At 42.7% G+C, this 15,829-nt stretch overlaps 1 protein-coding gene across 1 annotated transcript in view; it reads right to left on the reverse strand.

Moving 5' to 3' along the window:
• Positions 1 to 15,232, reverse strand: part of LOC114664076 (collagen alpha-1(VI) chain-like) — a 146,285-nt gene extending 131,053 nt beyond the window's left edge. The window contains exons 1-3 of the mRNA XM_051936114.1: positions 15,111 to 15,232; positions 10,256 to 10,385; positions 3,462 to 3,662 (exon numbers count right to left, since the gene is read on the reverse strand). Of these exons, the coding sequence (XP_051792074.1) occupies positions 3,462 to 3,662; positions 10,256 to 10,385; positions 15,111 to 15,180 (401 nt within the window). The 5' untranslated portion in view covers positions 15,181 to 15,232. The remainder of the gene's footprint in view (positions 1 to 3,461; positions 3,663 to 10,255; positions 10,386 to 15,110) is intronic.
• Between the last annotated feature and the right edge of the window lie 597 nt (positions 15,233 to 15,829).

Below are 15,829 nucleotides of genomic sequence, written 5' to 3' on the forward strand. Positions count from 1 at the left end.
CAAAGTATGGAGAACGTATACTAATCATGAAAAAAATTTGACCTTGACATTTTGATGAATCTTGACATTTTAGAACTCCCCGAGTCCGAAAATACTGTTTTTTGGAATTATGTCTGTGTGTGTGTGTGTGTGTGTATAAACATGAGATCTTAAAAACGCAACTAGATAGATAAAATTTGCCATGAGGTTGTTACACCAGAATTGTAGATTTGTATTAACTTTTGGGCAAATTCATTAACCGGAAGTGATACTTTACCTAAACAAATATTCAATTTTTTTTATTCATGCAGCTGAGAGTCCGATTTATTCAACTTTACTTTTATAATAATTGTTCAATATATTATTAATTTGATGTGATTTGTTGTTGGTGGTTCTTTATTGTACATAATATAATCATTGTCTTGCAGTTTACTCCTCAAATATCCATCCCCATATCTGAGTACACGAGAAAGTCTAGGGGAGACCACTCCCAATTTTTGAAAATAAAACGGCCTGATCGAGAGACTGACAATGTCTGACCAATCACTTTTGCTTTAAAAACATCGTTTAACAATGAAGCAATGCAAACGTTGTAAAATCCCTGAGCTGACAATGTCTCTACTGAACTACAGGTAGGTGGGGGAAACAAATCTGCCAAGTGGTGAAAAGCTAAACATACTAATTTGTTTTTGTATTTATTCTATATTTATTAATTTATCTTTTTTAGTTCATATTCACAGCTCAAAATACCTGATATTGTGACAATAATCCAGTAGCAGAATTATGCTTTAAAATATGTTTTTTCAATGTTTCTCTTTCTCTCTCTCTCAAAACAGACAGTTGAAATATCATATTCTTTTTGTTCTTAACATCAGCCATATCATACGTATTGCATACCAGGGAGTTTTCCTGCCTTGCATCCAAACCTGCTGGGTTAGGCCCCAGGTTCCTATGATCCTGCTCTAGATAAACAGGTTTAGATAATGTATATATTGTTCTTAATCTCAGATGCTGTCTTTGTCATTTTGTGCCTGTCCATACTCCTATTACCTGCTCTTGCTCTGCTCATTATGGGTTTACTGTTCTTACGGTGGGCTTTTCAAGTCTCATTGCCCCTAACCTTCACACTACAGTACATGCTTATTTTTCTTTGTTTCCCTCAATACAGCTAGGTGGGGTCTGCACGCTCATTCAAGCCTAAGAGTCCTGTTCTTCCTTAACCCCTGTGATTTTCATGGACACACCTGTCTGAACACAGTAGAAACTCTTTTCTTATTTTTTTATGTTTTTCCAGGCCTGCAGGTTCAAAATTCTGTCTATAAATTGTTTGTGCCCGAGATGGAATCATAGATCAATATGGCTGATAGAAAATAACAAGTCCAGTGTTTGAGATTTTTGAATGAAATATTGAAGGCATTCATTATAAACACATTGTTGTTGGAGCGGGATATGTTGTGTGCTGTAGACATTCAGAGTAAAAAACTCTCAAACCTTAAAATTCAACTAAAGTTCATTATAAATTGGCCCATTCTGGGCAATTAAAGGAAAAGAAAAAAGTGCCAACAGTCAGCTCAGATTTGTTCAACACAAATGACATAAAAATATTTTAAAAATTATAAAATTGTGTAAAATTGTTCACATTCAGTACCTGGTTTCGATTATGCTTGTTTTTATAAGACAAAAACAAAACCAAATAGTAAAGTTTGTTGTGTAGCGTAGCAAGCTTCCACTAACATTAAATTCATATTTTATCCAAACCCGTTAAGTATACAGTTCTGTCTCATTGTGATACAAAAACTAAATTCCATAGTAGCTCTTTAACCATACTACAATTACTAAAACTAAAACTGAAACTAACATATATGAAAATAAAATAGAAAAGTCTTTGTAAAATAAAAACTAAACTAAAACTAAAAATACACGATGTAGGAAAACTAAAACTAAACTGAATTTCCAAGTAAGGTCAGAAAAAATATAGAAATACAAACTAATATAAAAAGGCAAAACTATAATAACCTCGGTGCACATAATCAGCATAAATAAAAGAATCAGGAATAAACAAAAGAGACATAAATCATGAATTTTAACCCCAGCCAGCGAAGTAACTTTGGCTGAGACATGATGCTGGCGTCCTGTCCGGGGTTGCTTCCTGTCTTGCACCTGATGGCCGTGACTCTGAACTGGATTAAACAGGCTGGAGAATGTTACGATATGTGGTATTAATAGAAAGGCTGGCATGATGGCACAGTGGTTGGGGTTGCTAGCTCACCATCAAGGACCAGGGTTTGACTGGGAGGCTGTGTAAACATCATGGGCAAACAAGGCCTAAAGGAATTGCAGTTCTTATTTTTCAGGGGAAAAGTCTACTTTAAAAAAACAAAACAAAAAAAAAACTTTTTTTTTTGTGAGTTTGGAGTTTCACAATTGCAAAATCAAATGTGAAATGAATTCTAACATCAACTTCTCAAAACTGAATACAAAACAAAGCTTGACTGCTCAACTCATCATTAGTAGTATGGATTTTGGCATTTTGTACTTGTTCTATTTTGTGTGGTGGATGGCTGGTGGTCCTGCCCAGCCAGGACGCCTGGAGAAACCGGGAGAGGAGCCATACCTTCCCTGGGCCATAAGAGGGCAGCATCCCTGGTCTGTGTGGGGACCACAGGAGCAGAGCTTGGAAGCTCATCCCTGTTGGGGCCCATGGTCACCGCCAGGGGGCGCTCGGACACTTATGGAGCCCTGGAAGGCAGCACTTCTGCCACACCAGGAAATTCTGCTGGAAGAAGATCAGGAAGCACCTGGAGTACATCCAAGTGACGTATAAAAGAGGCCACCTCACTCCATTCGGGAGCCGGAGTCGGGTAGGAGAGGACGGAGCTTGCGAGTGAGGAGTTGGAGGCGGCAGAGAGAAGAAGGAAGTCTAAAGGACTGTGTTATTAGTGATTGATGCACTGGGTTTGTGTTGTGCAGAAGAGAAGAGAATAAACGTGTGTGTTTTGGGACATTCTGTGTCAGTCTGTCTGTGTCCGGGTCCGAAATCTCCACATTTGATATTCCTCTATTATGATTTTTATTTTTTAATTATTTTGGATTATTTTCAATTTTGGACTTTTTTTTTAGAAATTAGTTTTAAATAAATTCCATAAAATTATTCCTTTCATGTTTCTGAAATTTTAGATCAGGAGTTTTCACAGTTTCCCTTTGGCTTTTCGAGAGTTCCATAGTCGTCAGGCCTCTTTCTGTGTAATTAGGCTGAACACTGACGGTTTTGTGTTTGTGGTGTGCGCCCCAGTCCTCCCAGGTGTGCTAACTCACTGCCATCTGGGTTATTTATGAGGGTCAGCAGCTGTGAAGGGGCTTTGTAAACAGGAAGCTCAGGAATAGGAGATTTGTGTGGCCTGACTTACGGTCATTGCTGTCACAACTCTGGGGGCTCTTCAGATGGCTTCAAGAAAACACATCAGAACAGACGAATCACTCACCCCATTGTCAGCTGCTCTGCTGCCGTTGCAATCGCACAGTCGGTGTAGGTGCCTTTGCCGATGTATGCCACACTGTTAATAATGCGACTCATGTGTGACTTCTTGTGTTCCACACTGGTGAGCTCGCTCATGACAATCACCTCATCACTGTAGTGGAGGAGGCCAGCGTTCCAAGTCAGCCGTCGATCACACCGGTAGTACCTGCAATGAAACAGACCGACACTTGGAGATTACAAAGGGGTCTCTCTTTGAACTGCCTTTCCCAAGGTTTCTCCCATTTTTCCCTACAAGGTTTTTTTGGGAGTTTTTCCCTGACTTCTTAGAGAGTCAAGGCTGGGGGGCTGTGAAGAGGCAGGGCCTGTTAAAGCCCATTGCGGCACTTCTTGTGTGATTTTGGGCTATACAAAAATAAATTGTATTGTATTGTATTGTAAAGCACTGGCAGCCTTGCTTGGGGGCTCTTGGCATTATGCAGATTGGATTTCAAAGTCATTTGGAAGAAAATAAATAAATACTAGGGAGCTTTACCTCCTGCTCGCTTTGCTTGCCAACCCCCAGGCCTGCGTTACACGCTAGCTTCTTTGCGGTTCTCCCGTTCATGTATGGGGATGCAGATGTACAATTTAAACAGATTTTTATTTTCATGGGAATTGTTACATATGCCCCTCCTTTAACCGTCACCTTATCGTGGTGGAGGGGTTTGCATGTCCCAATGATCCTAGGAGCTCTGTTGTCCGGGGCTTTATGCCCCTGGTAGGGCCACCCAAGGCAAACTGGTCCTAGGTGAGGGATGAGACAAAGAGCGGTTAAACAAACCTCCTATGAAGAAAAACAATTTTGGACGGCGTTTTCCTTTGCCCGGATGCGGGTCACCGGGGCCCCACTCTGGAGCCAGGCCTGGAGGTGGGGCTCGATGGCGAGCGCCTGGTGGCCGGGCCTGCACCCATGGGGCTCGGCCGGGCACAGCCCGAAGAGGCAACGTGGGTCCCCCTTCCCATGGGCTCACCACCTATGGGAGGGGCCAAGGAGGTCGGGTGCAGTGTGAGTTGGGTGGTGGCCGAAGGCGGGGACCTTGGCGGTCCGATCCTCGGCTACAGAAACTGGCTCTTGGGACGTGGAATGTCACCTCTCTGAAGGGGAAGGAGCCTGAGCTAGTGCGCGAAGTTGAGAGGTTCCGGCTAGATATAGTCGGACTCACCTCGACGCACAGCTTGGACTCTGGAGCCAATCTCCTTGAGAGGGGCTGGACTCTCTACCACTCTGGAGTTGCCCCCGGTGAGAGGCGCCGAGCAGGTGTGGGTATACTTATTGCCCCCCAACTTGGAGCCTGTACATTGGGGTTTACCCCGGTGGACGAGAGGGTAGCCTCCCTTCGCCTTCGGGTGGGGGGGACGGGTCCTAACTGTTGTTTGTGCGTATGCACCGAACAGCAGTTTGGAGTACCCACCCTTTTTGGAGTCCCTGGAGGGGGTGCTAGAGGGCATACCTTCTGGGGACTCCCTCGTTCTGCTGGGAGACTTCAATGTTCACGTGGGCAATGACAGTGAGACCTGGAAAGGCGTGATTGGGAGGAATGGCCCCCCCTGATCTGAACCCGAGCAGTGTTTTGTTATTGGACTTCTGTGCTCGTCACGGATTGTCCATAACGAACACCATGTTCAAGCATAGGGGTGTTCATATGTGCACTTGGCACCAGGACACCCTAGGCCTCAGTTCGATGATCGACTTTGTGGTCGTGTCATCGGACTTGCGGCCACATGTCTTGGACACTCGGGTGAAGAGAGGGGCAGAGCTGTCAACTGATCACCACCTGGTGGTGAGTTGGCTTCGATGGTGGGGGAGGATGCCGGTCAGGCGTGGTAGGCCCAAACGTGTTGTGAGGGTCTGCTGGGAACGTCTGGCAGAGCCCCCTGTCAGAAGTAGCTTCAACTCCCACCTCCGGCAGAACTTCGACCACATCCCGAGGGAGGTGGGGGACATTGAGTCCGAATGGGTCTTGTTCCGTGCCTCTATTGTTGAGGCAGCTGACCGGAGCTGTGGCCGTAAGGTGGTTGGTGCCTGTCGTGGCGGCAATCCCCGAACCCGCTGGTGGACACCGGCGGTGAAGGATGCCGTCAAGCTGAAGGAGTCCTACAGGACCCTTTTGTCCTGTGGGACCCCAGAGGCAGCTGATAGGCACCGGCAGGCCAAGCGGAATGCTGCTTTGGTGGTTGCTGAGGCAAAAACTCGGGCGTGGGAGGAGTTTGGGGAGGCCATGGAGAATGACTTTCGGACGGCTTCGAGGAGATTCTGGTCCACCATCCGGCGTCTCAGGGAGGGGAAGCAGTGCAGTGTCAACACTGTATATGGTGGGGATGGTGTGCTGCTGACCTCGACTCGGGACGTTGTGGGTTGGTGGGGGGAATACTTCGAAGACCTCCTCAATCCCATTAACATGCCTTCTAATGAGGAAGCAAAGCCTGGGGACTCAGAGGTGGGCTCCCCCATCTCTGGGACTGAGGTCACCAAGGTGGTCAAAAAACTCCTTGGTGGCAGGGCCCCGGGGGTGGATGAGATACGCCCGGAGTTCCTCAAGGCTCTGGATGTTGTAGGACTGTCTTGGCTGACACGCCTCTGCAACATCGCATGGACATCAGGGACAGTGCCTCTGGATTGGCAGACCGGGGTGGTGGTCCCCCTCTTTAAGAAGGGGGATCGGAGGGTGTGTTCCAACTACAGAGGGATCACACTCCTCAGCCTCCCTGGAAAAGTCTATTCAGGGGTCCTGGAGAGGAGGGTCCGTCGGATAGTCGAGCCTCGGATTCAGGAGGAACAGTGTGGTTTTCGTCCTGGTCGCGGAACAGTGGACCAGCTCTATACCCTTAGCAGGGTCCTGGAGGGTGCATGGGAGTTTGCCCAACCAGTCTACATGTGTTTTGTGGACTTAGAAAAGGCATTCGACCGTGTCCCTCGGGGAATCCTGTGGGGGGTACTCCGAGAGTATGGGGTACCGGCCCCCCTGATAAGGGCTGTTCAGTCCCTGTACGATCGGTGCCAGAGCTTGGTCCGCATTGCCGGCAGTAAGTCGAACCCGTTTCCAGTGAGAGTTGGACTCCGCCAGGGCTGCCCTTTGTCACCGATTCTGTTCATAACTTTTATGGACAGAATTTCTAGGCGCAGCCAGGGTGTTGAGGGGGTCCGGTTTGGTGGGCTCAGGATTGGGTCACTGCTTTTTGCAGATGATGTTGTCCTGTTTGCTTCATCAGGCCGTGATCTTCAGCTCTCTCTGGATCGGTTCGCACCCGAGTGTGAAGCGGCTGGGATGGGAATCAGCACCTCCAAATCCGAGACCATGGTCCTCAGCCGGAAAAGGGTGGAGTGCCCTCTCAGGGTTGGTAGCGAGATCCTGCCCCAAGTGGAGGAGTTCAAGTATCTCGGGGTCTTGTTCACGAGTGAGGGAAGAATGGAGCGTGAGATCGACAGGCGGATCGGTGCGGCATCCGCAGTAATGCGGGCATTGCATCGGTCTATCGTGGTGAAAAAGGAGCTCAGCCGCAAGGCGAAGCTCTCAATTTACCAGTCTATCTATGTTCCTACCCTCACCTATGGTCATGAGCTATGGGTAGTGACCGAAAGAACGAGATCGCGAATACAAGCGGCTGAAATGAGTTTCCTCCGCAGAGTGTCTGGGCTCTACCTTAAAGATAGGGTGTGAAGCTCAGTCATCCGGGAGGGGCTCAGAGTAGAGCCGCTGCTCCTCCGCATCGAGAGGAGTCAGATGAGGTGGCTCGGGCATCTGATCAGGATGCCTCCTGGACGCCTCCCTGGTGAGGTGTTCCGGGCACGTCCAACCGGGAGGAGGCCCCGGGGAAGACTCAGGACACGCTGGAGGGACTATGTCTCTCGACTGGCCTGGGAACGCCTTGGGATTCTCCCGGAAGAGCTAGAAGAAGTGGCCGGGGAGAGGGAAGTCTGGGCATCTCTGCTCAAGCTGCTGCCCCCGCGACCCGACCTCGGATAAGCGGGAGACAATGGATGGATGGATGGATGGATGGATTGTTACATATGCATCAACGCAATGCATAACTGCCCATGATTGAATTTCGTTTCTTTCTTAAATAAAACGACTTTTTCGAATGTTTGGCTCTGAGATTTGTTAATTGTCTTTGCAACAGTTAACCCTAACCCTAACCGGAAACTGTAAACGTTTTAATACGAATGGCATATCAAGATCTCCTTTGGTGTCTAATGTTATCCCCTGAAGATGGATTACATTACCTTTCTTGGATGCATTCTTCCTTCTACAGTAATCTGGCCGGTAGAAGACCAGATGGTGTTAATGGTTGAAGATATTCTTTATGATATTGTAAGCTGTTGTTTTCATCTTCTGCGCCATCACCACCAACTGTTTTAACATAGTCTATTGATACGCATTTAACCAATTTGCCGTGTAACCGTTCAACATTTTTGGCATTAATTTGTTTGACTTCATCGTTTCTCTGTGCTAGGATTGCCCGTGTACTCATTTTTTATGTTGATAACCCTTCATGTTGAAATTCTTCAATAAGATTTGGACGTAATACGTCTTCTTTAATTGGGAACTTAAAAGTGAGGAAAACGTTAAAATGTATAAGAGCTGAGAGCGCAGGAAGTTTGTCTGACAAAAGCAATCATGTGACTGAGAGGTGAGAGGATCATGGGCCTGGCTGAATATGGTTGAGAGGAGGGCGGGACTTGAAAAAATCTCAAGGCCAAAGTCTCGTCTCACGGGACTTGAAAAATATCTCTCTTCCAGTAAGTCTTGTCGCTTTGAAGGCTTTTTTTTTATATAATAGAGAGAAATAAATAAATAAATATGCTATAATCAGCAACCCAAACAGTCAAGGCCAAAACTGATAAAGCACGCAATACCTTATTTAATTTATTGTAGACTTTATGAATTTAAAATACCAACTACTTAAAAACAAATAGATAAATAGACAGAAAAGGCACTATATAATAGATAGTGTCAGGCATCCGTGCCAGAGGGTCACCTTCCAGGCTCATCCAAAGTATGCAGTACCACCTCGGATCAAGAGGGAGCGCTATTGATAATAGTCTTGTCCCCCTCACAGTGCTGAGAAGGGCAACGAAGCCAGAGAGGCCACCGACATTCCAGTCCAGACAATATAAAAGCCGATATCCCCCAGAAGGTGGCATCAAATTTTAGACCTGCGCGCCCAACAGATTAGAGCTCTCCAAAGCCTGACGTATTTTTATTTAAAGCAGCTAGAGGATGATTGCGAGGTGATTGCCTACTTTCTTTATGTCTGAGCACCTATTTCTGTGTTTTCTGTTCTGATTAAACAAGGTTGGTCCAGTTGGCACCCCAACTTTCTGGGACTCATTCTGCCTTTATCACTTGCTCCCCCAGAATAGAGAGATAGGAAAGGCACTGTATGAAATGCAGACAGATAATTAGATGGATAAACAGATGTGAAAGGCACTATAAAATACATAGATGGATAGATCTGAAAGGACTATATAATAGATAAACAGTTAAGTAGCTATGAATGGCACTATAAATTGCTAGATATAATATAGATGTGAAAGGCACTATATAAGAGACAGACAGATAAAACATCCTCTGAAAAGACTGTTTAATTTCAAATTTGAGTGACATTAAAATGTAATCCAAACTAAAGTAAATGCAAGAATGGAATCTACAACCCCCAAAAGTTGTAATTATGTGTAAAGCAGCAAGCTGAAATCAAAGAAAACAAATTCCTAACCTTCACGTGTTGCATCTTTCTGCCATCCTGAACTTACACTGGTGAACCACAGTGCTCCAAATTCAAAAACAAAATGGCCGCATGGAAAAATGAAGATATAAAATCGACAAAATTTAAACAAATTAATAGAAGTGTGCAGATATGAGCGCTTTGAGTAGTGAGAAAAGCGCTATATAAATGCAAAGAATTACTATAAAGAATTATTATATGTGCTTAGTATGTATTAGAAACCCAGAATTTCTAACACTCACCTTCATTTTACTATGAATCTGACAAAAACTTTTCTGGGTTAGTGGATTATGGAAGAGCCTACATGGGGACAACGCCAGCCATGACCCGCTGCCCACTCTTAACCCCGCCCTTTTCATGCCTTTTCTCAACAATCCTGCCAATTGTCTTGTGTTGCTTGGCAACTTGCTACTTGCTACAGGAGGAGTGGTGCATATTAAAGAATGGCACCCCCTTCAGTCTGTAACTGCTCTGATTGGTTTCGCTAGTTCCATGTTGTTCCCCAAGCCTTCACAATCCTTCCCTTTCTTTCTGTGTTTGGGTATTTTCCTCATTTCAAGTCTAATGTCACTCCATGTTGACAACTGGTAGGCCTGTTTCTAGCACATACCTGTCTTTAACTTAAAGGTTGAGGTCACCATAAGATCTTTTGTCAGCCAACTCCTGTTGTAAGCAGGGGAGCTCCACTCAACTCTGCCATATGTAGAGATCTGATCTTTTGCCAGCTCTCTGGTGGCACTCTTTTCAACCCAGTGACATGGAGAATCTCCAAGAGATCCTCATTTATCTCATGTGCTCCCCCCCCCCAACACACACACCTTGTGCCACCTTATTGCTGCTTCTAATGCAGAACCTCCTCAGCAGATGGTACCACCAATTAATGAACAGGGTAACAAGGTCCTCCGGTGGATAACCACTGCTCCCTGCCTGGTAACTTGGAACACATGAGTACCTTAAATTAAGGGACACACCTACCATTGCAGAACCATCTCCCTCTTACCTGGTATCAGATGACTGCACACTCAGCACTCTTACCTGCTGCTCATCTGCTCCACTAAGTCAAGTGCAAACCTCTTGATCTTTTCAACAAAGAAGCCATACGGTTTTTCTCGGAGTGCCACACTCTCTGACGTGTCCAGAACAATGAAGACATCCAAAGGGCATTCTACAAAATAAAAAAGAACCCATTGGCTCCAAGAAGGACGACATGATACTAGCAGGCCTTCATCTCGTTTGCTATTTGGTGCCAAGCTGTAGAATGAACTGAGGAGACTTCACCCTCTAAACACCTTCCTTGTGTGTTGTAGGTTTTTTCCTCGTGTCAAATTATGGACTATTATTGACCTTTGGATTCCTGTTTGGTTTTATTTTTTTTGAGATGTTGTGTTGAAGCTTTCCATTAGTTTTTTGTTGTGACTTCTTTTTTAAAATGATAAAACATTTCACGCCTTCCTGCAACTCCACAGGAGCCACCTTTTTATGGGTATATTGTTGTCAGTTCCATTCTGTTCAGACATGGAGAAGATGACAACAAATGTTTAAATTAAAGACCAGAAGAAGAGATGAGAGTCAGAGAAACAAGCAAAGAACTCCACTGAGGAAGTCACTGAAGCCCACAACACTGCAGTGGAAAAATAAGTCATTACTTAAAGAATCAGCAAAATGAACCCATGTGATTCTTTTATTTTTCCACAAACTTTGATACAAAATGGCTGTTGAGACAACCTGTTAACCCGACACCAACTGGCCCTTGACATTGTGGCCAGTGTTTTTCTAGCTTTTAAGTTTCAGCTTATGATTTTATTTTTGATTTTTATTTAGTTTTTTATCATTTTCGAATTTTAGTTTGATTTAGAGTTTTGTTTAATTAATTTTGTTTTTTGACATTTTCTGCTGCCTCACAGTTAGGAGACCCGTCCGAGTTTGCTTCCCGGGTCCTCCCTGCATGGAGTTTGCATGTTCTCCCCGTGTCTGCGTGGGTTTCCTCCCACAGTCCAAAGACATGCAGGTTAGGTGCATTGGTGATCCTAAATTGTCCCTAATGCGTGCTTGGTGTGTGAGTGTGCCCTGTGGTGGGCTATCGCCCTGCCCAGGGTTTGTTTCCTGCCTTGCACCCTGTGTTGGCTGGGATTGGCTCCAGCAGACCCCCATGACCCTGTGTTAGGATATAGTGGGTTGGATAATGGATGGATGGACATTTTCTAATTTTAGTTTTATTTACTGTTTTGTTTAGTTGTTTTTTTTGCCATTTTCTATTTTGTTCTTTTTTGTTTTACTTTTTCACCATTTTCTAATTTTAGTTTTTATTTACTTTTTTGTTCTTTTTGTTTTTTCACCATTTTCTAATTTTAGTCTTTGTTTTCTTTTCTGTTTTAGTTTTTCACCATTTCACCATTTTCTAATTTTAGTTTTTGTTTTAGTTTTTTGTTCCTTTTTCTTTTGTCACCATTTTCTAATTTGTTTTTTGTTCTTTTTTTGTTTTTTCACCATTTTCTAATTATAGTTTTTATTTAGTTTTTTCCTTTGTCACCATTTTCTAATTTTAGTTTTTTGTTCTTTTTTTGGTTTTTCACCATTTTCTAATTATAGTTTTTATTTAGTTTTTTCCTTTGTCACCATTTTCTAATTTTAGTCTTTGTTTTCTTGTTTTTTCTGTTTTAGTTTTTCACCATTTCACCTTTTTCTAATTTTAGTTTTTATTTTAGTTTTTTGTTCTTTTTTCTTTTGTCACCATTTTTTAATTTTAGTTTTTTGTTCTTTTTTGTTTTAGTTTTTCACCATTTTCTAATTTTAGCTTTTGTTCTTTCATTAAAACTTAGTTTTAGTTTTTCATGAATTAACTTTTAGTTATTGTTACTTTGTATAATTTCTGCATTACTTACCAAAGATATCCACACTGACAGAGTCTGGCAAGTGTAACCACACAGTTTTCTTTATAGTTGTTAAATTGTACACCATTTGTTTTTTGTACCTGTCAAATTAATTCATACAATTTCACTGTCTGTGACAGAACTTCGTTTCCTTCTGATAATGGCTCAGTTTAAGGCTTCCATAGAACAAAAAAAACATAAGAATGAAACAACAAGTCTGCGCCGATGTCATTTGCTGCCTTAACCTGGTTTAAGCAAACAGTTATTTCATTTCAAAATCGCTTTCTTTTTCATTTTTGAGACTCCCTTTTTGAGCAGTAAAATCACAGCGCATATATACTCTTTTTTTATATCATTTTTGATGTTTCCTGATGCTGCCAACGTGTCATCTCTCCATTTCCAAATCTGAAAGTGTATTTTATTTGGGGAACTCTTACTTTGCTTATTTTTTGAAATACTGCTGAAGTCACTATATGAACTGTGTTACTAACAACAATAGAAATGAAAGTATTTTCATGCATATACTGCATTTGTACATTCATACCATTTACATGCAAAAACTGAACATCAGCTATAATGACATCTCAGACCATTCACTTAATTAGCAACACGCAAACCCCGGGGAGGTCCGGGCTGTGAGCCCAAACGGAGGACGTCGTTTCACACCACATGTTGGGATAAACAGATTTTGGCAAGTGAGAGACCTTAATGACACACTTTGAATATCCAGCTATTAAAATAATATCTGAAGTTAATCACACTCTGTCCACGTGCACAAGGGGAGAACATGCAGACTCCATACACAGACCCAGACCAGGCTGTAATCAAACCTGAACTCATGACATTAGGTAATAATAATAATAATAATGAAAAATGGTATTCATGTCGTGATTTTTGAATGGTCAAAGTGCTTCCCAAAGAGTGAAAGGAATAAAACTGAAATAAAAGCAAGGATGACATTAATAACACAGGATACAAACTACTGTAATATCACACAGGAATACATATCTGAAAGTCAAGGTTTTGAATTTGATTAAGAAGCAAGCAGGGGAAAATAGAAGAAAGCTGTGAATAAATAACACAATTTCTGGGCGTTTATTAAGAATATAAATGTTGAAGTCACAATCACCCACGACAATAAAGTAAGAACAATAAACGGAATCTAAGAGTGGATTTCATTTTCAAGTTTTCGGGCCCATGCTGGACGGACTTCGACCACTCAGGCGGAGACCCCCAGGCTATTAAACACTTTTCGTCATATGAACGATGTTACGATTACTGCAGTCCGTCCATTTGTTATCAATGAAGCTTTTCACATTCAGAAGTCCATCACGATAGCGTGACAGGAATGCGCTCCGCCGCACCGCACCGTACAAATCAATAAAACATCAGCACTAAAACACAATTAGAACCACACGTATAGGCGAAATGTCGCCTCCGTTGTTTAATGACACTGACTGCACGTTATACACCCGCTTAATTTGTCACTGCAAAGGTGTCGTCAGCAAAACGAGTCTTATTTATGGTCATTTTAAACAGTTGAAATATCTACCGTCTTTGGCATATAAAGAATGTTTTCCACCCTGAATGCTCACTGAATTCGACGCGTGAGGAGCGTATTCGAACCTGACAAATCTTCCATGTCTTTAATTTTCAAACTGTTGCGCTGCTCCTTCCAAAACTAGCAGTGGTGTGTTTTAACTTAAGCGCCTTTTCACTTGAAGTCTAGTGGACGTTCCCTGCTATTCACTCTTGGCGGGGCTTCTGTGACTGACGTTCAATTTTGACCAATGAAATGCAGAGAATAAGTCACTGACAAGTGATGAGGCTTTGGTATTCGCTCTCGGCTTTAGAAGAGAACGCTGACTGATGAATGAAAAGACCAATGAAATCGACAGATTCAGACGCTAGCCGCGAATTGTACTTGCACATGCGCACGAATCAATGCTCGTTCCTGACCAATAAATATACCGGCAACTGCACGTTCGCATGTAAATTATGCAGGACTAGTGTGGTGTAAATCAAAAGTAAATTAGATAAACTTTATTAATCCTATGTGGAAATTCATATGCATACAGCAGCAGAAACATAAAAAACAAAGATGCAGACTCGATCGATAAATAAATAAATAAATAAATAAATGTTGTACAGATATTTCCAGATGAACTTAATGACTACATCGGGAAGAAGCATTGAATTTCCTGATGGCAATGGACAGAAAAGACCCCCAGAGGTGCTTCTTAGCACACCATCATGGAATAGATAGATAGATAGATAGATAGATAGATAGATAGATAGATAGATAGATAGATAGATAGATAGATAGATAGATAGATACTAAAACGAATGAGCCTGTCGCTAAAAGTGCTCCAAAAGAGAGCGCCACCTGGAGGTGATGGAGGTTTTTTTTTGTGATAACATCCAATTTTGCCATCCTTAGGATTACCAGATGTCCGGCTAAAGGAAGACATTTCCTCCTTATAATTTATCAACATATAAAATGTATCATTTATTATATGTAATAATGTATTAATTATTAAATAATATGTTTACAATGCAATCAGAAAGTAAGATCCTTCCCACTGTCTTAGGCTTCTCCGACCCTGAGTCCCACTAATAAATCGAATAAAACAAATGAATCAAAAGAATTGATTCACTTAAAGGGTGATTTTGAAAAAATTATAGCAGTAAAGTGAAACAAAATGCCCCCCACCTACAGGGGGCACCCACTGAAGTGAGTTTTGCACATTTTCTGCACTGCAGAAGTATGGAAACTGTTGTAGTTTAATTCTAAGGGTGTTATGAAAGGCACTATATTGTATGTAATCAGAAAATTAACCAATTCAGTCCCTAGCATTGACTCACCATGTGGAAGTCACTTCCCGTGTTATCAGTCAGGCTGCACAAAAAGCAAAGCACTTGTAGCCTGGGCTGGATAAGCAGGTTGAAAAACAAAGAGATGGAGGCGCTATATAAACGGGGAGCCTGAGGAGCAGCCCGTTGAGTTTGTCGGACCTTACCGTTGCTGTTCCTTTTGCAGCTGGCGTTCACTGCAGTTAATAAAAGCGACACAATTATTAAGCGGAACATGATGGATGGTCAGTGGTGTCTGCGGTCAGAGGCTGGACGCTTTAGGGCATCTAGTGAAAAAAAATAAAAGGATTTCACGTAAGAACTCTGACAGCATGAGCAATGAATATAACATGCTAGAACAAGACACCGATACCAAATACCAAGAAAACTGAAGCAACAGACAAACTGACACGATAAGTTACTAAAGGAAATGTAAATAAAAAACTGTGGGAAATGAAAAGAATGATGGAGGGGATGCCCTCATTAAAGCAGACAAATGAAAGCAGAAAGGAATTGTATAAATAAACAATAAAATTCCAACAACAGCTACAAAGAGGACACGTTAGCCAACCAAGACCAAAAGTGAAACCATCAGTGTGGCAGTAGGTGAGCGGCAATGGGATTACTACGTCTTCTATCAGCCTTTTAAAATTCTGTCATTTTTTTTCTATTTAGAATTTCCTGCATTGGGTTATTGTGTTGGTTGTATGTGCCATCTGTTAGAATGAAAAATACAATGCATTGGACTAGTACAGGTGATGGGCATGTCAAGAATGGCACCCTCTAGTGAATGTGCTACAAGTGATGTTGTGGGTAGTGGGGGGGACTGTACTTCTACCCTGTTAAATTCATTTCAATGAACTTAGGCTTCTGCACTTTGGTTTAA

This window comes from Erpetoichthys calabaricus, chromosome 13 (assembly GCF_900747795.2).
Source record: "Erpetoichthys calabaricus chromosome 13, fErpCal1.3, whole genome shotgun sequence".
Classification (NCBI taxonomy): Eukaryota; Metazoa; Chordata; class Cladistia; order Polypteriformes; family Polypteridae; genus Erpetoichthys; species Erpetoichthys calabaricus.